Source organism: Schistocerca gregaria, chromosome 4 (genome assembly GCF_023897955.1).
Source record: "Schistocerca gregaria isolate iqSchGreg1 chromosome 4, iqSchGreg1.2, whole genome shotgun sequence".
Classification (NCBI taxonomy): Eukaryota; Metazoa; Arthropoda; class Insecta; order Orthoptera; family Acrididae; genus Schistocerca; species Schistocerca gregaria.
In genome coordinates this window covers 370,415,380-370,441,993 of record NC_064923.1, presented here as the reverse complement: position 1 = coordinate 370,441,993, position 26,614 = coordinate 370,415,380, and the positions used below count along the sequence as shown (strand labels likewise).

Sequence of the window (26,614 nt, the reverse complement as noted above, 5' to 3'; positions counted from 1 at the left end):
GATGAAAGTTTAATAATCTTATTTGAGATACCGTATATGTTCTGGGTCTTTTGAGTTTTTCCAACTTGTTTACAGTTCTCGTTACTTCTTTAGTTGTTGGATATAGGCATATAGAATTTCATAGAGGTTATTTTTCCTCTATTAAAGCATTCATACCATTTGTTAATAGAGTTCAAATATCGTTTGTTCAACATCTACACACATTTATGCAGTAGTCATTAAATGCTTTGTCTATAGTGAATTTTGTCATGTGACTTCTGTTATTTTTATATGTTGTCTTTCTTGTTTCTGACTTTATGATCATCCACACAGTTTTTGTCTTCTTATCTGAGTTTATAATGTCCTGTTCAATTCCATTTTCTTTGCATATTTTATTACTACGATGTGCATTTTTTGTATTCCTTATAATACAATTTTAAATGCCAAAGTTCAGAATTAAGGACTCTTCAATGGATCATAAAGTGATATATTTTATACATATCTTTTCCTACTATCACAATATATCTGCCTCCATAGGTGAGTGGTCAGAGAGGTTGACTGCCATGCAGGGGGCCAAGGTTTAATTCCCGGTATTGCTTGGGATTTTTCCTTGATGGCAGAACTGGTAAAGGGCACACTCGGCCTTATGAGGCCAAATGAGGAGCTACTCAATTGATTAATAGTGGTTCCATGGTCGTTGTTGTTGTTGTGGTCTTCAGTCCTGAGACTGGTTTGATGCAGCTCTCCATGCTACTCTATCCTGTGCAAGCTTCTTCATCTCCCAGTACCTACTGCAACCTACATCCTTCTGAATCTGCGTAGTGTAGTCATCTCTTGGTCTCCCTCTACGATTTTTACCCTCCATGCTGCCCTCCAATACTAAATTGGTGACCCCTTGATGCCTCAGAACATGTCCTACCAACCGATCCATTCTTCTGGTCAAGTTGTGCCACAAACTTCTCTTCTCCCCAATCCTATTCAATACTTCCTCATTAGTTATGTGATCTATCCATCTAATCTTCAGCATTCTTCTGTAGCACCACATTTCAAAAGCTTCTATTCTCTTCTTGTCCAAACTATTTATCGTCCATGTTTCACTTCCATACATGGCTACACTCCATACAAATACTTTCAGAAATGACTCCCTGACACTTAAATCTATACTCAATGTTAACAAATTTCTCTTCTTCAGAAACGATTTCCTTGCCATTGCCAGTCTACATTTTATATCCTCTCTATTTCGACCCTCATCAGTTATTTTGCTCCCCAAATAGCAAAACTCCTTTACTACTTTAAGTGTCTCATTTCCTAATATAATTGCCTCAGCATCACCTGACTTTATTCGACTACATTCCATTATCCTCGTTTTGCTTTTGTTGATGTGCATCATATATCCTCCTTTCAAGACCCTATCCATTCCGTTCAACTGCTCTTCCAAGTCCTTTGCTGTCTCTGACAGAATTACAATGTCATCGGCGAACCTCAAAGTTTTTATTTCTTCTCCATGAATTTTAATACCTACTCTGAATTTTTCTTTTGTTTCCTTGACTGCTTGCTCAATATACAGATTGAATAACATCGGGGAGAGACTACAACCCTGTCTCACTCCCTTCCCAACCACTGCTTCCCTTTCATGTCCCTCAACTCTTATAACTGCCATCTGGTTTCTGTACAAGTTGTAAATAGCCTTTCGCTCCCTGTATTTTACCCCTTGGTCAAGAAACCAAATAATGACTGGAAATCAGTGTGCTGACCACATGCTCCTCCGTACACATCCAATGACACGATTGGCGAAGGATGACACAGTGGTTGGTCAGGCCTGATTAGCCTGTCTAGGGCCAGAAAAGAGAACTTTTATCATCTCAATGTAACATGCCCAGTAAAGAAGACTAATAAACACCAAAATATCCAATAAACATAAAAAACTGTAAAACAAAAAGTATTTTGGTCTCTAGGAACAATGTAAAAATGTTGCACAGGATATATAACTAGCAATGATGAAAACTTTACAGTGTATTACAGAAAATACAGAAAACAAATGCCAAAGTACTGTAAGCAGCCAAACAACTACATGCAAAAACTTACATAAGTAGTGCTGACAATAAAGGCAAGGCTTGCTTGTCTATTATAAGCAAAAAATTGTACAAATCAAACTCACTGAAACCAGTAAAGTGATCAGTGGGTGGAGGGTGAGGGTGGGGGTATAGATTTGGGAGGAACACTCACTCACATCACTCCCATGTCATGCGTACGTGGTGGATGCTGCGGTTGCTAGTCTCATCCTCCCATGCGTTTGTTTGACGTACGTGTTAACCCCCATGACTGACTGGCCTGACTGCCACATATTTATGCTTCCATAATTATTTGGTGAAATCTGACAATGAAGCTTCAGACTTTGAAACCGGTTGTGCAATAAATAAGAAGTTACCGGCCATTGAAGCAGATTTTTTATTCTAGTAATATGCTTCTCAGTTGCAGATATTTGCCTTATCAAATATTTAGTAGAGTAAGAGAATGAAATGGATGTGGGTTGCAGTTGGTATTCAGAGATGAAGAGGCTTCCACAGGATATACTAGTGTGGAGATGACGAAATAAATCGTGGGTGAACAGCCTGCTATGAGTGTGCATAGGACACAATATTTCGGCAACGTTGTCAATTGCCGAAATACTGTGTCCTATGCACACTCGTAGCAGGCTGTTCGCCCGAGTTTTATTTTGTCATAAAATACACCTGGAGAAATTGAAGAATCACATTAGTTTGGAGATGATGTCAAACAGAGTTATACTGACAGCTGGTAAAATTGTTGCATTATTGATAAACACCCCCCCCCCCCCTCCCCAAAGAACCATGGACCTTGCCGTTGGTGGGGAGACTTGCGTGTCTCAGCAATACAGATGGCCGTACCATAGGTGTAACCACAACAGAGGGGCATCTGTTGAGAGGCCAGACAAACGTGTGGTTCCTGAAGAGGGGCAGCAGCCTTTTCAGTAGTTGCAGGGGCAACAGTCTGGATGATTCACTGATCTGGCCTTGTAACAATAACCAAAACGGCCTTACTGTGCTGGTACTGCGAACGGCTGAAAGCAAGGGGAAACTACAGCCGTAATTTTTCCCGAGGGCATGCAGCTTTATTGTATGGTTAAATGATGGCGTCCCCTTGGGTAAAATATTCCGGAGGTAAAATAGTCCACCATTCGGATCTCCGAGCAGGGACTACTCAAGAGGAAGCCCTTATCTGGAGAAAGAAAACTGGCGTTCTACGCATCGGAGCGTGGAATGTCAGATCCCTTAATTGGGCAGGTAGGTTAGAAAATTTAAAAAGGGAAATGGATAGGTTAAACTTAGATATAGTGGGAATTAGTGAAGCTCGGTGGCAGGAGGAACACGACTTCTGGTCAGGTGACTACAGGGTTATAAACACAAAATCAAATAGGGGTAATGCAGGAGTAGGTTTAATAATGAATAGGAAAATAGGAATGCGGGTAAGCTACTATAAACAGCATAGTGAACGCATTATTGTGGCCAAGATACATACGAAGCCCACACCTACTACAGTAGTACAAGTTTATATGCCAACTAGCTCTGCAGATGATGAAGAAATTGAAGAAATGTACGATGAAATAAAAGAAATTATTCAGATAGTGAAGGGAGACGAAAATTTAATAGTAATGGGTGACTGGAATTCGAGTGTAGGAAAAGGGAGAGAAGGAAACATAGTAGGTGAATATGGATTGGGGCTAAGAAATGAAAGAGGAAGCCGCCTAGTAGAATTTTGCACAGAGCACAACTTAATCATAGCTAACACTTGGTTTAAGAATCATGAAAGAAGGTTGTATACGTGGAAGAACCCTGGAGATATTGACAGGTTTCAGATAGATTATATGATGGTAAGACAAAGATTTAGGAACCAGGTTTTAAATTGTAAGACATTTCCAGGGGCAGATGTGGACTGTGACCACAATCTATTGGTTATGACCTGTAGATTAAAGCTGAAGAAACTGCAAAAAGGTGGAAATTTAAGGAGATGGGACCTGGATAAACTGAAAGAACCAGAGGTTGTACAGAGTTTCAGGGAGAGCATAAGGGAGCAATTGACAGGAATGGGGGAAAGAAATACAGTAGAAGAAGAATGGGTAGCTTTGAGGGATGAAGTAGTGAAGGCAGCAGAGGATCAAGTAGATAAAAAGATGAGGGCTAGTAGAAATCCTTGGGTAACATAAGAAATACTGAATTTAATTTATGAAAGGAGAAAATATAAAAATGCAGTAAATGAAGCAGGCAAAAAGGAATAAAAACGTCTCAAAAATGAGATCGACAGGAAGTGCAAAATGGCTAAGCAGGGATTGCTAGAGGACAAATGTAAGGATGTAGAGGTTTATCTCACTAGGGGTAAGATAGATACTACCTACAGGAAAATTAAAGAGACCTTTGGAGAAAAGAGAACCACTTGCATGAATATCAAGAGCTCAGATGGAAACCCAGTTCTAAGCAAAGAAGGGAAAAGCAGAAAGGTGGAAGGAGTATATACAGGGTCTAAACAAGGGCAACATACTTGAGGACAATATTATGGAAATGGAAGAGGATGTAGATGAAGATGAAATGGGAGATACAATACTACGGGTTTGGCAGAGCACTGAAAGACCTGAGTTGAAACAAGGCCCCGGGAGCAGACAACATTCCATTAGAATGACTGACAGCCTTGGGAGAGCCAGTCCTGACAAAACTCTACCATCTGGTGAACAAGATGTATGAGACAGGCGAAATACCCACAGATTTCAAGAAGAATATAATAATTCAAATCCCAAAGAAAGCAGGAGTTGACAGATGTGAAAATTACCGAACTATCAGTTTAATAAGTCACAGCTGCAAAATACTAACACGAATTCTTTACAGACGAATGGAAAAACTAGTAGAATCCGACCTCGGGGAAGATCAGTTTGGATTCCGTAGAAATGTTGGAACACATGAGGCAATACTGACCTTACGAATTATCTTATAAGAAAGATTAAGGAAAGGCAAACCTACGTTTCTAGCATTTGTAGACTTAGAGAAAGCTTTTGACAATGTTGACTGGAATACTCTCTGTCAAATTCTGAAGGTGGCAGGAGTAAAATACAGGGAGCGAAAGGCTATTTACAATTTGTGCAGAAACCAGATGGCAGTTATAAGAGTCGAGGGACATGAAAGGGAAGCAGTGGTTGGGAAGGGAGTGAGACAGGGTTATAGCCTCTCCCCAATGTTATTCAATCTGTACATTGAGCAAGCAGTGAAGGAAACAAAAGAAAAATTGGGAGTAGGTATTAAAATCCATTGAGGTTCGCCGATGATATTGTAATTCTGTCAGAGACAGCAAAGGACTTGGAAGAGCAGTTGAACGGAATGGACAGTGTCTTGAAAGGAGGATATAACATGAACACCAACAAAAGCCAAACGAGAATAATGGAATGTAGTCGAATTCAGTCAGGTGAAGCTGAGGGAATTAGATTAGGAAATGAGAAACTTAAAGTAGTAAAGGAGTTTTGCTATTTGGGGAGAAAAATAACTGATGATGGTCGTAATAGAGAGGATATAAAATGTAGACTAGCAATGGCAAGGAAAGCGTTTACTGAAGATGAGAAATTTGTTAACATCGAGTATAGATTTAAGTGTCAGGAAGTCGTTTCTGAAAGTATTTGTATGGAGTGTAGCCATGTATGGAAGTGAAACATGGACGATAAATAGTTTGGACAAGAAGAGAACAGGAGCTTTCAAAATGTGGTGCTATAGAAGAATGCTGAGGATTAGATGGGTAGATCATATAACTAATGAGGAGGTATTGAATAGAATAGGGGAGAAGAGGAGTTTGTGGCACAACTTGACAAGAAGAAGGAACCAGTTGGTAGGACATGTTCTGAGGCATCAAGGGATCACAAATTTAGCATTGGAGGGCAGCGTGGAGGGTAAAAATCGTAGAAGGAGACCAAGAGATGAATACACTAAGCAGATTCAGAAGGATATAGGTTGCAATAAGTACTGGGAGATGAAGAAGCTTGCACAGGATAGAGTAGCATGGAGAGCTGCATCAAACCAGTCTCAGGACTGAAGACCACAACAACAACAACAACAACAACAACATCAACATCAACATCGATAAACAGCTGGTTTCAAGGCCTAGAGCCACATCATCAATTGTAATAATGTTAGAAGGTCATAGGAGTACCAATCGTTCTTAGCCAAGGTAACTTATTCAGTGAATGTTATCTACATTACACTGATGAGAAAGACATGATCTATTAGTTTCATTAAAAGTGCTGATGGGTGGATCAAGTACTTATAGACTCTTATTTAAAAATTTCCCAGCATCAGTGTGATGGTAAAACCACCCAGTATTGGGAAGACAACAAGCAGCCCACACAAGAGATTAAGCTGTTGCTTGTGCAGCCCACTTCTACTATTTCCAACACCAGGTTGCCATGCCAGCACACCGATGCAGGTAATACTTAAAACAAAGGTTTACAACCTCATGATTCACACACCAGCAATTTGTAACAAAATTAATGGAACACATCTTTGTCAGCCTTCATTCATCAATGTAATATAGATAAAAAAAATTCACTGAATAATATGTCTTGACTAGGAGCGATTGGTACACTTCTGACCTTTTGACATTGCTGTACGTGATGATGCAGCTTTAGGCCAGGAAACTGATTGTGTATCAATAAAACAATAATTTTACCAGCTGTTATCAGAATTCTTAACATCAGGCCCTTCAACAACTGGGATGCCCAGAATATAAAATACCTTGCTGTAGCTCGGAGAGCTGTTGCAAACCAGTTTTTGGACTGCAGGCAACAACAAAAATGACAACAACAGTAGCAACAACAAACCACAAAACCTTAGTGGAAACATCGAGTATAGATTTAAGTGTCAGGAAGTCGTTTCTGAGAGTACTTGTATGGAGTGTAGCCATGTATGGAAGTGAAACATGGACAATAGATAGTTTGGACAAGAAGAGAATAGCTTTTGAAATGTGGTGCTACAGAAGAATGCTGAAGATTAGATGGGTAGATCACATAACTAATGAGGAAGTATTGAATAGGATTGGGGAGAAGAGAAGTTTGTGGCACAGCTTGACTAGAAGAAGGGATCGATTGGTAGGACATATTCTGAGGCATCACGGGATCACAAATTTAGCACTGGAGGGCAGTGTGGGGGGTAAAAATCATAGAGAGAGACCAAGAGATGAATACACCAAGCAGATTCAGAAGGATGTAGGTTGCAGTAGGTACTGGGAGATGAAGAAACTTGCACAGGATAGAGTAGCATGGAGAGGTGCATCAAACCAGTCTCAGGACTGAAGACCACAACAACAACAATGCTTGAGAAGCAGAACCAATTAACAGAAATTACAAAATCAACAGGAGTGAAAATAAGACCTGAAGCAAGAATTACACACCTCTCTGTGTCACAGGGATCCATTCTTGTCCCACTGATTTTCATTTTATACACAAATCACAACCCAAATCAGATTCTGGCAGGACAGTTCCTTATGCAGATCACACAGTTATACTGTTAAAGGATAAAGACACAGAAAATCTAGAGATAAAAGTCAACATAGACATAAATAAAGATCTGAAGAATTATAGAATTAAATTTGCATAACATCACTAAAACGTTTTGTCAAGTTTCAAGAAAAGAAAAACAAACACAATGAAGGCATCAGCATCTACATAGGTGAATGCAAAGCAAAAACTCCAAATACACAAATTCCTTGGGATAATAACCAACAAAAATATAAACTGGGATAAACACACTATGTAAGTGGAAAGCTCAGTTCAGATCTATGTGTGCTGCACAAATTCACCAACATAAAAGGCACAAATACTATGGAAGTACTAATGTACTAATCCATTTCACGTTAAGTTATGGCATGATTTCTTGGGCAAGCACCTCCAAAACAAACGTTAATTGAGTAATAAAATTGCAAGAGGAGCAATATGTACTACAGCCAAACTTGGATGGCAAGAATCATGAAAGCCAGCATTTAAAACTCTTATGATACAAACATTACCCAGCATATACCTATACAAAATTACACGCTGGATGAAATTCATATATAAGCCCAACACTTTAAATAACAAGACACAACACAGTCATGACACAAGAAATTGGAACTTCTTCTAGAGCCCAAATGCAACACTATGAACCACAAATCAAAGCCGTCACACGCAGGACCAAAAGCCCTAGAAGAAATACCTTCAACCTTGAGAGAGGTAAACAATAAAAATAGTTTCAAAAAGAACTCTTAAATTTTTTAAAAAAGAAAATTGTTACTACAGTATTAATGACTTAATGTGCACAGCAGTTTAAGACAAATTGATATGCAATTATTGTAACAAAAAGAGATGTAACTTACATGTAGAAGTACATATAGCATAAATGATGTAAACAAAACTGTAATTTAAAATGAAAAATGATGCAATATTATAATTTGGAAAATGCTAGTTAGTGAAAATTTGTACTTATAAGTGCATTTTGCCTCATCTGCAAAATCAAATAAATAAATAGATTAGTGAATGGAGTGAAGGTGATCTATTAGTTAGCTTTGAAGGAAGAGATTCTCCAAAAGATCAGCAAGATATTCAATCTTGTTTATGTGGCCGTCAGCACTCAATTTCTCTACTAGACAGTGAGTGGTTATCTTTACTCCTTCCATCATTTGTTTTAGACCAAGGACTTCTCAGTATCATATAAGCTGAAAATGAGTTTGTGATGGCAATAGATAGCATTGGCTATTACGTACATAAAACACAAACTGGTAGAAAAATTCTTTGAGGAACTGTGGTAATCTGACACTCACTATAATACTAGCCAGTCACTACAATATTCTCCATTTCCCGGCCATTATTAATTAGTTACATGAAAAGCTAACATATGTTATATTCAGTTTTTTGCAACACTTGTTCATGTCTGTTTTGATCCAGCTTCTTTCCAGCAACACTAGGTTTTCAGCTACTAAATTTGTCCATCTCCCACCAGCTGACTGTTTCTCTTTGCAGAAAGTCCTGAGAGTCATGATGACTGTTCAACAGTACCAGATATGGGTAACTTTCTGGTCATAAGCCATTTCTTCCTTTTCATTGACATTTGGTGCCTGCAAACTGTTGTTTTATGCTTTAAGTTAAAATGTAAAAGACACTTCTAGCCCATCAAGTGCTGCCCATCTGCCCATCCATCCTATATACACCAGACGTGAGCTCCACATTTTTAGACCTACATACATACTCTGCAAATCCCTGAGAAGTGCATGTCAGATGGCACTTCCCACTGTACCATATTTTGAGGTTTCTTCCCATCCCAACCACATTCGATGTGCAGGAAGAATGACTGTTTAAATGCCTCTGTACTTGCTGTAATTAGTATAATCTTGTTTTCACAGTCTCTATGGGAGCAATACATAGGAGACCACACAATGTTCCTAGGTTCTTCAATGCTGTTTCTTGAAACTTGGTAAATATACTTTCACACAACAGCTGAAATCTATCCTGCAACTATATGCCAGTTCAAGTTTTTCTGCACTTCTGTGACACTTCCCCATGGATCAAAAACACCTTAGACTATTCTTGCTACTCTTCTTTGTATGTATTCAATATCCTTAGTTAGTTCTATTTGCTGTGGGCTTCTACCCATTACAAATATGAAAGGATGTGTGACAAGTGTTTTGTAAGTAATCTCCTACGTAGATTAATTCCATTTTTACAGTATCCTATCAATGAACCTATGTCTGCTTCCTGGTCTACCTTTAATTCAGCCTGTGTGGTCACTTGATTTCATATCCCTACAGATTCATATATCCAACTACACTAGTGTCCAAAATTAAAGCAACAAACACAAATTTTCCCAAGACTACATTTATTTTGCCACAAAATAATACAAACAGGTCATAGTAAAGCAGAAACAATGTAAAAAATACAGAACATAAACAACTGCAACATGCATAAAGGTAGAATAAAATGTTCTTATTTTTTCCAAATTAACAGATTTGCACACACATTCTGACAACTGGTTAATGTGCTCAATATGGTGTGTGCGAAAGACTATTAGGGAGTGAAAGGCTATTTACAATTTGATTATAAACCAAATGGCAGTTATAAGAGTTGAGGGGCATGCAAAGGAAGCAGTGGTTCGGAAGGGAATGAGACAGAGTTGTAGCCTTCGAAGAGCAGTTGAACAGAATGGATAGTGTCTTGAAGGGAGGATATAAGATGAAAATCAACAAAAGCAAAACGAGGATAATGGAATGTAGTCGAATTACGTCGGGTGATGTTGAGGGTATTAGATTAGGAAATGAGACACTTAAAGTTGTAAAGGAGTTTTGCTATTTGGGGAGCAAAATAACTGATGATGATCAAAGTAGAGAGGATATAAAATGTATACTGGCAACGGGAAGGAAAGTGTTTCTGAAGAAGAGAAATTTGTTAACATCGAGTATAGATTTAAGTGTCAGGAAGTCGTTTCTGAAAGTATTTGTATGGAGTGTAGCATGTATGGAAGTGAAATATGGACGACAAATAGTTTAGATAAGAAGAGAATAGAAGCTTTCGAAATGTGGTGCTACTGAAGAATGTTGAAGATTAGATGGGTGGATTACATAACTAATGAGGAGGTGTTGAATAGGATTGGGGAGAAGAGAAGTTTGTGGCACAACTTGACTAGAAGAAGGGATTGGTTGGTAGAACATGTTCTGAGGCATTAAGGGATCACCAATTTAGTACTGGAGGTCAGTGTGGAGGGTAAAAATCGTAGAGGGAGACCAAGAGCTGAATACACCAAGCAGATTCAGAAGGATGTAGGTTGCAGTAGGTACTGGGAGATGAAGAAGCTTGCACAGGATAGAGAAGCATGGAGAGCTGCTTCCAACCAGTCTCAGGACTGAAGGCCACAACAACAACAACAACAACAACAACAACAACAACAATGGTATGTGACCATCTCTGGCAGCAGTACAGACCTGACAACAACAGCGCATGCTGTGAATGATGTCATCAATCTCATGTTGAGGCAATAATACCCATTCTTCCTGCAGAGCTGCTCACAAATCTTGGAGAGACGTTGGTGGATGCTGATGGAATGCAACTCATCTCCTTATTGCATTCCAGATGTGCTCTATGCGAGTGAGCAGGTCACGTCTTGCATGCAAATCTTTTGCTTCCCAATGAAACATGAACCACCGTCTATGAGGTCGGACATTATAACTTCTCAATACTAAGTCTGAGCCCATAGCACCTTGCAAGAACTGCACATGAGGTCCCAAGATCTCATCATGATACTTTACAGCAGTTAAGGCTTCCTGATTCATCCATACAATTTCGTGAAGAGGTGTTCAACATAATCACTGCCCATGCCATTACGGATCCTCCTCGATATTGGTCTCTTTCCACAATGTCTGGGTCTCGAAATCGTGTTTCACGTTCCCCCAGATGTGAATCCTTCAGGAATCACTTTTCAGACCAAAGCAGGACTCACCTGTGGAAAGAACATTGGCCCAATATTTGACAATCCTGGTGGCACATTAACGACTCCACTTTAGATGTTTGCTTCTGTGAAGACGCGTCAGAGGTACACATACAGCAGGTCTCCGACAATAAAGGCCACTCTGCCGAAGCCTTCTGTACACAGCTTGCCTCGATAAAATGCATCCAGTGGATGCTGTGATGTCGGATGCCAGTTGCCATGCAGTACTAGGGCGGTACTATCATGCCCTTACAACCAAATAACTGTTTCCTCTTTCTGATGTCACATGTGGTTGGGCCTGCCCTAGTCTTTAGGCACAGTTTCGGTCTCTATAAACAGTCTCCACATACAAGAAACAACAGAACGATTCACACTAAGCCATCAGGACACATCAGTTTATGCGACTGTCCAGCTTCCATTCTTCCTATGGTCCTCACCATGGAGAGTCTGATAGGTGTCTTCTCTGTGCCACATTGCACTGTCTGTGACTGTGGACACAGTGATTGTGGATGTGGGACTACCTGGCAAACACGACCTCATTTGATAAATGCCCTAGCATCATCATTGGCATGCTTGTCTGTTGACTGAAAAGCCAATGTTCCTTGCAGAACACAATCGTACAGACATCTGTTGACAGTTTGTATAATTACATTGTGAATTGGACGCAGGACGGGAGAATAGCAGTTTGTTGCTTTAATTTTGGACACCGATGCATGTAACTGAAACTGTAATCATATGATACTAGGTTTTGCTTTTTGTGAAAAGCAGGATTTTTCATATGATACTAGGTTTTGCTTTTTGTGAAAAGCAGGATTTTACGTTTATGAATATTTCAATAAAATTTCCAGTCCTCACACCATTTTGAAATCTTGGGGACATCTGGCTGAATATTTTTGCACTTTTATTTACATATAGTACTTCATTATACAGAACTGTATCATCTGCAAACAGCCTGAAGTTTCTATTAATATTGTCAGCCAGGTGATTAATACACAAGATGAACAACAAGGCTCTCAACAAACATCTGGGGAATGCCTGACGATATTTCTACATTTATTTATTTATTTATTTATTAAAAACAAAGATTTCAAGACTTACCAAGCAGGAAAGCGCCGGTAGACAGGCACAATAAAATAACACACAAAATTTCTAGCTTTCGCAACCAACGGTTGCTTCTTCAGGAAAGAGGGAAGGAGAGGGAAAGACGAAAGGATGTGGGTTTTAAGGGAGAGGGTATGGAGTCATTCCAATCCCGGGACTGGAAAGACTTACCAAGTGGAAAGACTTACCATAGGGGGAAAAAGGACAGGTGTACACTCACACACACACACACACACACACACACATATCCATCCGCACATACACAGACACAAGCAGACACCTGGTACTGAAGCAAATAACCAGAGCCACTTCCTCATCCCCTCAAACCCAGAACCTCTCACAGAAGAACCCCAAAAGTGCCCCACTTGTGACCTGTTACTTCCCAGGACAGTAACCGCCCCCAGTGTAAAACCTGTCCTATGCACCCTCCCACCACCACCTACTCCAGTCCTGTAACCCGGAAGGTGTACACGATCAAAGGCAGAGCCACGAATGAAAGCACCCACGTGATTTACCAACTGACCTGCCTACACTGTGACACTTTCTATGTGGGAATGACCAGCAACAAACTGTCCATTCGCATGAATGGACACAGGCAGACAGTGTTTGTTGGTAATGAGGATCACCCTGTGGCTAAACATGCCTTGGTGCACAGCCAGCACATCTTGGCACAGTGTTACACCGTCCAAGTTATCTGGACACTTCCCACTAACACCAATCTGTCAGAACTCCGGATATGGGAACTTGCCCTTCAGTATATCCTCTCTTCTCGATATCCGCCAGGCCTCAACCTCCGCTAATTTCAAGTTGCCGCCGCTCATACCTCACCTGTCTTTCAACAACTTCTTTGCCTCTGTACTTCCGCCTCGACTGACATCTCTGCCTGAACTCTTTGCCTTTACAAATGTTTGCTTGCGTCCTTGTATGTGTGGATGGATATGTGTGTGTGTGTGTGCGAGTGTACACCTGTCCTTTTTTCCCCCTACGGTAAGTCTTTCCACTCCCGGGATTGGAATGACTCCTTACCCTCTCCCTTAAAACCCACATCCTTTCATCTTTCCCTCTCCTTCCCTCTTTCCTGAAGAAACAACCGTTGGTTGCGAAAGCTAGAAATTTGTTGTGTGTTTGTGTGTTATTTTATTGTGCCTGTCTACCAACGCTTTCCCGCTTGGTAAGTCTTGGAATCTTTGTTTTTAATATATTTTTCCCATGTGGAAATTTCTTTCTATTTTATTTATTTCTTTACATTTTCTTTGCGTGGAGCCATCGTAATGATTGCTTTTGCAAACGTCAAACTTAATACTACGGTTGTATTCATACTTATAAAATGCACTATATTCTGTAGCTGTTGCTTCTTATGTCTATTTCTTACATTTATCACATTACAACTGATATGCTAATGTCTCATGTTACAATCACTATCTTAAAATTCATTGAAAGAATATAAACACTTTTCTATTAAAAAAGTTTGTTTTAAAAACATTTCCTGTGTACGTTCTTAGAGAGTTTGGCAGCTTCTTATACCAAATCAAACCACTGATATATGGACTTCTATCAGCCATTTTTAATGTTGTTCTGTTACAGAAACAGTTACACTTTGTCCTAGTGTTGTGATCGTGTACATCACTGCCCTTGATAGCTTCTGTTGGTTGGTTTTTTCATCTTTCAAAACAAGTGAAAATCACTGGGTGACAAATTAGGGTTGTACAGAAGACGGTCAAACAATATTCAGTTTATTCTGTTAAGCAGTGTGTGTGTGTGTGTGTGTGTGTGTGTGTGTGTGTGTGTGTGTGTGTGTGTGTGTGTGTGTGTGTGTCCTTTTCCAGCCAGAAAAAAAGAGTTATTAGTTTTCAGGCAAAAAATGTTTGGTGGCACTTTAAAAGACTTACATGGTGAACCGGTGTGGCCCTGTACCATTGATTTTTTCTCCACATTGAATTATGCAACCCAGGTTTCAATTCCTGCCACATTGTGATTGAGGAATTCACTGCCTTCTGTATTGTAAAACATCAGAAATGTTAATGCAGCCCCCAACCTCTTCATTTTGTGGACCCACTGCACATAAAATTCGTGATAACCGAGCTAATCAGTCACAAGTTTGTATAACATTATTCAAGGTATCTTATGGACAATGACTGATGATTCTGTCATCGTGAAACAGCTATTTCCTCTGATTTTTTAATTTATATTTGCAACAAGTTCTTTTGCCACATCAGATGGTTGTCCTTCATTCTTTGTTGTTGATGTTCGTCTGATCTTCCCAAAACAAATGGCATGATTTTCTTACAGCAATATCACTCACAGTTCTCTCCATATACTGAGCAAAATTCATTATAAATGTCTATAATAATGACATTTTTTGCTCACAGAATTCACAGGCAAGAGTTTCAGTGATATCAGCCATTTTGATTTGCAGTTGTGGTGGAAACAACAGTCAAATACCCTTTCTGCTGCACTACCAGACTCTTACTGAGCTGGGCAACAAAGCTATGCTGAAATCACTCTACTATACGCTGAAATTTCTCTACTATCTCCACTATTTCAGACATCATAATGTGTCAGAACTTACTTTTGAAAAGCCCTTGTGTCTTGGTTAAGAAAGGAGCTAACTCGTGCGTGTATTTCATATATAATCTGGCAAGAATCATGGGGTCTTGTTCGATTTTAGTGGTTGTTGCTGTTTCTCAATGCTATTGACATTAGCATCTACATCCCTTACCCTTGCAGTGTGTGGTGTAACACATCACTTTGGGAAAGTGATGTGTTTCCCAATGTAGCTAACTGACGAGTGATGATCATCACAGCTGGAAGTATTTTTTATTAGTTAAGTAGTTTAAAATCACAAACTGTTTGGATGGTTTTGTTATTGCTCGTGAATGTAAAATGGTGCAGATAGATGCCATGCATCTTCAAGGTGTGGCAACAATTGCTGTTTACTATACATTGCAGTACCTACTGGCTTGGAAGTTACTCCAAGCTGTAGTGCCCTGTTTTTGAAGGAGCAGGGCGTGCCATCGAATAAAAGGGGTGTCACAATAATGGTGCTGATGTCATGGGAAACATATGATGGTTAGTTATTTGTCAATTTGTACAGAACTGTTGTTTGTTACTGTCAGACAGAGTTCGTGCAATGTAATATCAAACATATGAACACTCATTATATATTAGTGTTGTCTTTCATACACCAATTTCAACAGAAGGAGCAATGTACTTATGTTCACAGGAAATGCCTTCTATTACTTAGAAGAATGTCAAAAATTTAGTCACAGCTTCCAGATTTCAGTACGCAGCTGCAACAGAGGAGAAGTCCACATTAATGTGATTTACACAATTTTACATAGACATTTGTTCAAGATGTAGCAGCTCGGAATTTGAGAACAACAACTGCCGTAGCTACGGATTTTGTGTATGCGCCATTTCATAGTTTGCACATGAAGTTTATGTTTGATTCGGCCACTAGAGGCCACATGGCCAGCTAATAAGACAGCAGTTGCATGGCGCACCTGCCGGCTGCACCCCCTATTGGAACTAATGAATATACAGGCTGGAGTGCAAGGCTCCGCTGACCACTTGTGTATTGCTGATTGTGTTGTACCATGTCTTCCATGTGTGTGTACTGCTTGAGCAATAAATTACAGTGGTCTTGGGTTAAAATACTTTCTGGCAACAAGTAAAGGCTCGTCCACACGCAACGATCTGTCTGCGCACATCGCATCTGCGCAGACAGATCATTGCGTGTGGACAGAAGATTTGCACCAACCTGAAGTGTGTGCAAACCTGGAAGTTGGAGTTGGAGGTTTGAGCGAAACCTCTCAAATCTGTGGGTTCAAACCACATCTGCACAGACAAGTTGGAGCGTGTGGACAGGAGATCGCCGCAAATCTGGCACGAAACAACTGTTTGCTCAGTCTAGTGTTTGTATTTGTGCGCAAAGGGCATTAAAATGGCTGATACTCGTCAGTGTTCTCGAGAGTTTGTAAGTGAATTCATTGAAATATATAGAAACCACCCATGTTTGTAGAAGATTAAAGTAAAGAATATAGTGACAGAGACAAAAAGACAGCAGCATACAATGCTCTAATTGAAAAATTGCGGGTATTATTTCACTCAACTCTTGTTTCGATATTACAGTTGAAAATTCCAAATCGTTGTAGCTCCTTCCTGTTGCTAGGAATCTTAATGTTACCGCCAGCCATTTGTGAGGAGAAATTGCTTCTCTATACAAGTATTTTTTCTCATAATATGAGGGGTTACAAGCTTTAAGAGATAATTAAAAGTTTCGACATCCATCCGCAAATAATTTCGCCAGTCATTAGGTTCGCCCTGCAACTCTATCAGTAAATTTACGTGAGAAAACTGCTTTCGCTTTAGCAGCCACTGTCTACACCATTTTGACCGCTTTCTCTGTTTCCTGCGGTTGGTCTGAATGCTTTTTGCAACACAAGTTGCAAACACAGACCACAACAGAACTTCCTCCATTTCTATATTTCAAAATAACTGAATTAAATTTTTGACGTTTACAGGTAGTCGCTTGCCACTGATATTTCTTTTCTACACCGACAGATGGCGGGCGAGTAGTAGATTGGGGTTTGTGTCGTGTGAACACACCACATTTGCAGCGATCTTTTGCATGTACAGACATCTGCGCCGATGTCTAAGCGGACAGATCGTTGCGTGTGGACCGGGCTTAAGGTATTTAACACCATATGTTCCACTTCAGTCATTAGCCTTTTATGGAAGCAGCACTTAAACTGAGCAATAGCAGACACTAACAGTCACTATTTCCAGTTTAACAACTACACTCGCACAAACTGTGGTCCCTCCACCAACATATCCACCGCCGTTCCCTACATACAGCGATGCAGCACAAAAGACTGGGATGCTTACGAAAAACATCTGCACCGGCATTTCCATGCATTTGGGGTAACAGATGTAAGCTTTTGCAAGGTCCTTTATTTGTTGTGGATTTCAACTCACTGGTATCAGAACTTTGTTGTGTCAGCTTGCCTCCTTACAAGAACCCTCAAGTCTTCCTTTTGATCAGAAGTGTGAGCTACTTTCTACCTATCACTGTAAATGTACTCGCATTATCGCTTCTCGTGTGGTGTTTCACTGCTGCCAAAACATACACAGCATGGGCAGCAGAGGTACACGGGCTTAGCCACCATCATAAATACAATACAATACAATACAATACAATAATTTTGTGACATATGTTCATAAGGAATCCTACACCAATCAAATGGTTCTCAATGCAGTCATACGTTTTGCTCACGATAGGGAAATATGAGAGCGAGCTCTACAGTGTGAAAACTCTATGCTTACGTAAGTATTGAACTTAGCCCAGTCATCTGAAATTTTAAAAATTTCAGGAAGTCAGATAGAAGCCTGGTACAAAGTTTAAGAAATCAGTTCCTCTCACCCCTCCCAGCCTTCAGTCAGTTCACATGGGAATATAGACGCTATTGCAGCAGTCCAGCAGATGTCTCAGCATAATATATGTAACTGGCATTTGCGACAACAATAGTCCACATCACAACAGTGACAGCCTCGTGCTCCACTGTCTTCATGCCCGTACTGCTTCATTCAACATGAATGGACCATATGTCCCAAGAGCTGGGCAATGTGCAATAGGTACAATAAGAAAGGACACACTGGTTCTGCAAGTAACTCCTTCCCAAACCTCAGTGAGGACAAAACAAACATGGATGTGAACAGTGTATCATCAGTGATGGTGTCTCAAAGCAAGTTATCCACTGAAATGTGTAGTGTTTAAAAAATAATTGAAAACGCAGGGAGACACGGATGCAGAAGCAGCATTTGTGAATTCTCGGACTTATGTGGATTTGGGTTCTCCTCTTCAGAGGCTGACATGTTATAACAAACAAAAGATTCCCATTCTTGGACACTTTTCTATAGCTATGACTTACAAGGCTGTGTTCATTAACATTCCTAGTTGTGGACAATAAAAATTTGTTTGGTTTGGACATTTTTAAACTGCTTGCATTCTCAATCGATGCTAAAGCGCATTTGGTTTTTGATCAAGTTGCATGCTTTCTGTGCCAAATTTTCCTCTCTACTTCGTCTAAAAGCGTGTTGTGCAACAGAATTACAAGCTCATATTGTTGTTGTTGTGGTCTTCAGTCCTGAGACTGGTTTGATGCAGCTCTCCATGCTACTCTATCCTGTGCAAGCTTCTTCATCTCCCAGTACCTAATGCCACCTACATCCTTCTGAATCTGCGTAGTGAAGTCATCTCTTGGTCTCCCTCTACGATTTTTACCCTCCATGCTGCCCTCCAATATTAAATTGGTGACCCCTTGATGCCTCAGAACATGTCCTACCAACCGATCCCTTCTTCTAGTCAAGTTGTGCCACAAACTTCTCTTCTCCCCAATCCTATTCAATACTTCCTCATTAGTTATGTGATCTACCCATCTAATCTTCAGCGTTCTTCTGTAGCACCACATTTCAAAAGCTTCTATTCTCTTCTTGTCCAAACTATTTATCGTCCATGTTTCACTTCCATACATGGCTACACTCCATACAAATACTTTCAGAAATGTCTTCCTGACACTTAAATCTATACTCGACGTTAACAAATTTCTCTTCTTCAGAAACGCTTTCCTTGCCATTGCCAGTCTACATTTTATATCCTCTCTACTTCGACCATCATCAGTTATTTTGCTCCCCAAATAGCAAAACTCCTTTACTACTTTACGTGTCTCATTTCCTAATCTAATACCCTCAGCATCACCCTACTTAATTCGACTACATTCCATTATCCTCGTTCTGCTTTTGTTGATGTTCATCTTATATCCTCCTTTCAAGACACTATCCATTCCGTTCAACTGCTCTTCCATGTCCTTTGCTGTCTCTGACAGAATTACAATGTCATCGGCGAACCTCAAAGTTTTTATTTCTTCTCCATGGATTTTAATACCTACTCTGAACTTTTCTTTTGTTTCCTTCACTGCTTGCTCAATATAGAGATTGAATAACATCAGGGAGAGGCTACAACCCTGTCTCACTCCCTTCCCAACCACTGATTCCCTTTCATGTCCCTCGACTCTTATAAGTGCCATCTGGTTTCTGTACAAATTGTAAATAGCCTTTTGCTCCCTGTATTTTACCTTGCCACCTTCAGAATTTGACAGAGAGTATTCCAGTCAACATTGTCAAAAGATTTCTCTAAGACTACAAATGCTAGAAACGTAGGTTTGCCCTTCCTTAATCTAGCTTCTAAGTTAAGTCGTAGGGTCAGTATTGCCTCACGTGTTCGAACATTTCTACGGAATCCAAACTGATCTTCCCCGAGGTCGGATTCTACTAGTTTTTCCATTCGTCTATAAAGAATTCACGTTAGTATTTTGCAGCTGTGACTTATTAAACTGATAGTTCGGTAATTTTCATATCTGTCAACACCTGCTTTCTTTGGGATTGGAATTATTATATTCTTCTTGAAGTCTAAGGGTATTTCACGTGTCTCATACATCTTGCTCACCAGATGGTAGAGTTTAGGCAGGACTGGCTCTCCAAAGGCCGTCAGTAGTTCCAATGGAATGTTGTCTACTCCGGGGGCCTTGTTTCGACTCAGCTCTTTCAGTGCTCAGTCAAACTCTTCATGCAGTATCGTATCTCCCATTTCATCTTCATCTACAGCCTCTTCCATTTCCATAATATTGTCCTCAAGTACATCGCCCTTGTTTAGACCCTGTATATACTCCTTCCACCTTTCTGCTTTTCCCTTCTTTGCTTAGAACTGGGTTTCCATCTGAGCTCTTGATGTTCATACAAGTGGTTCTCTTATCTCCAAAGGTCTCTTTAATTTTCCTGTAGGCAGTATCTATCTTACCCTTAGTGAGATAAGCCTCTACATCCTTACATTTGTCCTCTAGCCATCCCTTCTTAGCCATTTTGCACTTCCTGTCGATCTCATTTTTGAGACGTCTGTATTCCTTTTTGCCTGCTTCATTTACCGCATTTTTATATTTTCTCCTTTCGTAAATTAAAATCAATATTTCTTCTGTTACCCAAGGATTTCTACTAGCCCTCGTCTTTTTACCTACTTGATCCTCTGCTACCTTTACTACTTCATCCCTCAAAGCTACCCATTCTTCTTCTACTGTATTTCTTTCCCCCAGTCCTGTCAATTGCTCCCTTATGCTCTCCCTGAAACTCTGTACAACCTCTGGTTCTTTCAGTTTATCCAGGTCCCATCTCCTTAAATTTCCACCTTTTTGCAGTATCTTCAGTTTTAATCTACAGGTCATAACCAATAGATTGTGGTCACAGTCCACATCTGCCCCTGGAAATGTCTTACAATTTAAAACCTGGTTCCTAAATCTTTGTCTTACCATCATATAATCTATCTGAAACCTGTCAATATCTCCAGGCTTCTTCCATGTATACAGCTTTCTTTTATGATTCTTGAACCAAGTGTTACCTCTGATTAAATTGCGCTCTGTGCAAAATTCTACCAGGCGGCTTGCTCTTTCATTTCTTTGCCCCAGTCCATATTCACCTACTATGTTTCCTTCTCTCCCTTTTCCTACTACCGAATTCCAGTCACCGATGACTATTAAATTTTCGTCTCCCTTAACTATCTGAATAATTTCTTTGATGTGATCATACATTTCATCAATTTCTTCGTCATCTGCAGAGCTAGTTGGCATATAAACTTGTACTACTGTAGTAGGTGTGGGCTGCGTATCTATCTTGGCCATAATAATGTGTTCACTATGCTGTTTGTAGTAGCTTACCCGCAATTCCTATTTTCCTATTCATTATTAAACCTACTCCTGCATTTGATTTTGTGTTTATAACCCTGTAGTCACCTGACCAGAAGTCTTGTTCCTCCTGCCACCGAACTTCACTAATTCCCACTATATCTAACTTTAACCTATCCATTTCCCTTTTTAAATTTTCTAACCTACCTGCCCGATTAAGGGATCTGACATTCCACGCTCCGATCCGTAGAACGCCAGTTTTCTTTCTCCTGATAACGACATCCTCTTGGGTAGTCCCCGCCCGGAGATCCAAATGGGGACTATTTTACCTCCGGAATATTTTACCCAATAGGACGCCATCATCATTTAACCATACAGTAAAGCTGCATGCCCTCGGGAAAAATTACAGCCGTAGTTTTCCCTTGCTTTCAGCCGTTCGCAGTACCAGCACAGTAAGGCCGTTTTGGTTATTGTTACAAGGCCAGATCAGTGAATCATCCAGACAGTTGCCCCTGCAACTACAGAAAAGGCTGCTGCCTCTCTTCAGGAACCACACGTTTGTCTGGCCTCTCAACAGATACCCCTCCGTTGTGGTTGAACCTACGGTACGCCTATCTGTATCGCTGAGGCACGCAAGCCTCCCCACCAACGGAAAGGTCCATGGTTCATGGGGGGAGCTCATATTATGATCCAAAAATGCCCACCCCCCCAGTTTTTTCAGCACCCACCTGGTGCCGGTAACTAAGAAACACCACAGAATTAGATTCGGCTTCAATCCCTTGATGTTATTCAACCTATTTCTCCCAGTGAGTGGTAAGTACCGCTGATGATGGTCAAAAAACCTATCAATAAATTATGCCTCTGCACTGCTTTTTTAAAAAAAAATCTATTAATGCACAAGGTGTTAGCAAAATTACTAAAAGGCCATTCTCTTTCAAAGAGTGACTTGGCATAGTCATATTTACTGTTGTCGCTTGATGAGGAAGATAAATGCCTTCTAGTTATCAATACCCCAACTGGGTTTTATCAATATCAGTGTTTGCCTTTTGGTGTGGCAAGAGCACCAGCCGTTTTTTTTTTTTTTTTTTTTTTTTTTTTTTTTTTTTTTTTTTTTTGAGCAACTTATTGCATTAGTTTGAAGCTGCATCAGCTATTTAGATGAAACAGTTATGTACGGTACCTCTACAGAGGAACATTTGCAGAATCTTCGTGTTCTATTTTCTGTTTTACAGTATGCTGGGTTAAAGTGTGATTTGGACAAGGCAGGCACAGTTTCTTCAACCGTCATAGTTTATTTGGGCTCTAATGTGTTGCGTGCTCGCGTTAAACAATTGTGATACCATATTGATGCTATTGCCATACTGCAAAATTGAATACTACCACACATTAATACTGGACACTGCTACTGTGGCACAACAATTCCACGCATTATTATGTAAAGATGTTCCTTTCCACTAGTCCCCGACTTGAGACCAGGCATTCAAGTTGAAGCTGCAGTCGGCCTGTTGTATGGTCAATTTTCAGCTGGCCCAGCACCTAGTGTTAAACACAGATACATCTCAGTTGGCACTGGTACTATTTTTGGTCATAAGTATGTGGATGGTTCCAAATGTCCTATTGCATATGCCTCTAAGTCCTTCAATTTTGCACAACTGTGTTATTCTCAGATAGAGAACAAGGCTTTGGAGATCATATATGCTCTACTATATGAGTCAAAGTTTTACCTGTCCACGGGCCAAAAACCTTTGGTGTCTCTTTTCAACCCTTCGGCATTCTCACTGGACAAAGCCGCACAATGCTTACAGTGGCGAGCTCTTTTCTTGTCATGATAAAAGTATGAGATACATTTTCAACCCACAGTGCAACATGCAAATGCTGATGTCTTATCAAGTTCGCCGATTAGTCCTAATCCACAGATTGACAAAGAGGAATTACTTTGTTTTCATTTAGATGTGGAAGTTCAAAATGTTGTTGATGGTTTTCATGTTACTAGCACTAAAACTGCACCCGCAGTAGCCGTGGATCTTAATCTTGTTTTAAGTAAAGTTGTTTTGAGCAACATGGCTGGCTGGATGTTCAGGTAATGTTTCTGATCCACTGAGAAATTATTTTGCATTAGAAAATCATCTTTCTGTTTGGGATGGAGTGCTGTTAGCTAGAGAGGACTCCACTCCTCGGATGGTAGTCCTGTCTGCCCTTCAGTGTGAGATTATACATTTATTACATGTCAACCACTGGGGTGTGTCACGTACAAAAGTGTTAGTATGTAGACATGTTTTTTGGCCAGATATTGATCGAAAAATGGCGTAAGTTCTTGTAGCCTGCATACAGTATGCCACCCATCAGGTGGCTCCCCGTGCTTTGTCACTATGGCCAGATCCACAGCAGCCTTGTGACCAAATTCGTGTAGATTTTGTGGAACTTTTTTTGACTTCCTACTGGCTTGTTATAATTGATGTTTTTATCCTACATTTCTGTACATGGTGCACTGCCTGTTTACTTCTGCAACAGCAACAATTTCTGCTCTGTCAAAAAAATTTTGCAGTGTAAGGTCTTCCATATATGTTACTTACACACAATGGCCCCCAGTTTATATCTCAGGTACTTGAAGATTTTTGGAAAAAAAAGTGGTGCGCTCCAAGTCATGTCTCCTCCTTTCCACCCTCAATCAAATGAGGAAGCAGAATGACTAGTACGGATATTTAAGACTCAGATGAAAAATTACGTTCTGGATGTGCCACTGGAAGTAGCTCTAGACCAGTTCCTTAGTTCTTATGAGTTCACCCCCATTGGCGATGAAGGTCTGGCGGAGTTGTTGCATGGTCATCAGCCCTGGACTCTGCTACATGCTTCAGCTGATGTCAGACCACCCACCGGCACCAGCGCCTCAGCACTTCCGGCCTGGCACAGCTGCATTGGCTCATGGGATTGCCCACTGGCCACAATGAGTGCCGCCAGTAATCAAGAGTACCCATGGCCAACACCTTTGCATTGTCCACACAGTTAAGTGGATGGTGTCGCAACACATTGACCAGCTAACATCTCACTGGGCAGGTGTTTACCAAGTGCGCCTCCACCGTCCCAGTGTCCACCATCTCCTGGTTGTCTCCTACATCATGAAAAGTGCCCTTGCCTTTTCCGTCACCACTGCCAACATTTTTACAACTGTTTCCTCTGCTGCGGATGCCCCCTTCAGCTGTCAGGGGCCACAGTGGGACCCAGTTTCTCACACTGTCACAGCTGACACCTTCACTGCCTCCATCACAGCTAGCACTGCTGTTCCACCACCCTCACCGCAACCTCCTTCTCTGAGACTGGACTCAGATGTGGAAATGGACACTATGCCAGTGTTGCCTATCCTATCATACAGCCTCTCACAGGGGGGCAGACACGCACTTGTCCTCGCTCATGCCACTTCTGGTCATATGCACTGGTGGAAATACATCACACAACTCAACAACCTACATTGACTACAGAATAAATGGATGTGAGCACAGTGCTCACTTCTTCGCAAAGGAAGACAAGTGCTGTAACTACCAATTTTGTGTGTGCTGCTTCTCAGTTCTTGTGTGACATCTGTACTTGATTCAGCCACAAGGGGCCACCCAGCCTGCTAATGTGACAGCAGTTGTATGCGCAGCATGCCAGCTGTGCCCCCTCTTGGAAATAATAAATATATAGTCCAGAGCACAAGACTTTGCCAGTCCCTTCCTTACTGAGAGTTGTGTTGCACCTTGCCTTCCATGTGTGTGTACTGTTTGAGAAATAAATTACAGTGTTCTTGGATTAGAATATCACAAACTGAAAATTTACATTTCTAAAACTGAGGAACATTTCAAGTGATACAAGAATTAAACTGGTGCAGTACTCCATGATCTTCCTTTGTGAAGGAACATTTGAAAATGAGGTTCATCATTTCTGCCTTCTCTTTGCTACCTTTGGTTTCTGTTGTTGTGCCTTCCAGGAGTATCTGGACGCAAACTTTGGTGCTACTGACAGCTGTCAGGTATGACCAAAATATCTTTAGGTTTTGTAAGAGGTCCTCCTTTTGTAACGAAATGTGTTGAACTACAAATTCCTCGATCTACAGCCCTATATTGTGTTTTACACCTATTGTGCAGCAGCCACTATTTCTTTAAAAGTTTCTTTATAGAGACTGTATGCCATAAAGGGACCCTTCCATGATCATGAAATGATCTATTAAATACGTTTCTGTCCACTGCTTGGACAATTATTTTTCTAAACTTGAGGAATAATTCCTCTACATGCTCATACCCATAGCTGAATGTTTTTATTTCTTCCTTGCGTTATGACACAAAAAAGTGTTTTACAATAGAGAGCTCATTCCCTCCATTTCAAAGAAAGAGATGGCAATTATAATCCATAACTAATAAACTAACAATGAGATAAAATAATATACATAACGTAAACATTTTCTGCCAACGTGTGTGTGTGTGTGTGTGTGTGTGTGTGTGTGTGTGTGTGTGTAATGCCAGTAAATAAATTATTTGACAGTATAATTTAAAAGAAAAAATGTTACTATACAATGGCCAAATAAACATGTTGCTCTCTAGATTTCAGGCATTGTGGAAGATGCAAAAGCAAGAAACTAACTAGCAATGGAAAACGCAAAATGTAATATGAACTAGACTAAAACACACTATCAAAAGGTTTCCAACATACATGGACATCCTGATCCACCTTCCATTGCCCCAAAAGCACAGTCCTTGAACTTCACATCATTTCTTGAACCACGATTTTTCTTTCTTTTAAATAAATTTGAAATAAATGCGAATGGTGATTTTTTCACATATCCATTTTGGCTGGTCCCTTCAGATGAACTGTTCAGCATCACCACCTGAAAGAAATTTATTGGAAAGTTAATTACACAATACAACCAAAAACATTTATTTCAAGAGACTTGAATAATAATACTAGACCTTACCATTCCTCCCATGCAGGAGAGCACTATCTACTCTGAAAGCCACACAACCCCCACATATTTCTACATCTACATGATTACTCCACAATTCACACTTAAGTGCCTGGCAGAGGGCTCATTGACCATTTTCATACTACTTCTCTACTATTCCACTCTTGAATGGCGCGTGGAAAAAGGAACACCCAAAATCTTTCCGTTCGAGCTCTGATTTCTCTTATTTTATTATGATGATCATTTCTTCCTATGTAGGTTGGTGTCAACAAAATATTTACGCATTCGGATGAGAAAGTTGGTGATTGAAATTTTGTAAATAGATCCTGCTGCAAAGAAAACCACCTTTGTTTCAGTGACTGCTACCCCAACTCGCG

At 40.3% G+C, this 26,614-nt stretch overlaps 1 protein-coding gene across 1 annotated transcript in view; it reads right to left on the bottom strand.

Moving 5' to 3' along the window:
- Window positions 1-26,614, bottom strand: part of LOC126365870 (uncharacterized) — an 82,559-nt gene that overhangs the window by 43,332 nt on the left and 12,613 nt on the right. Inside the window, exon 2 of the mRNA XM_050008559.1 lies at window positions 25,988-26,162. Coding sequence (XP_049864516.1) covers window positions 25,988-26,156 — 169 coding nt within the window. The 5' untranslated portion in view covers window positions 26,157-26,162. The remainder of the gene's footprint in view (window positions 1-25,987; window positions 26,163-26,614) is intronic.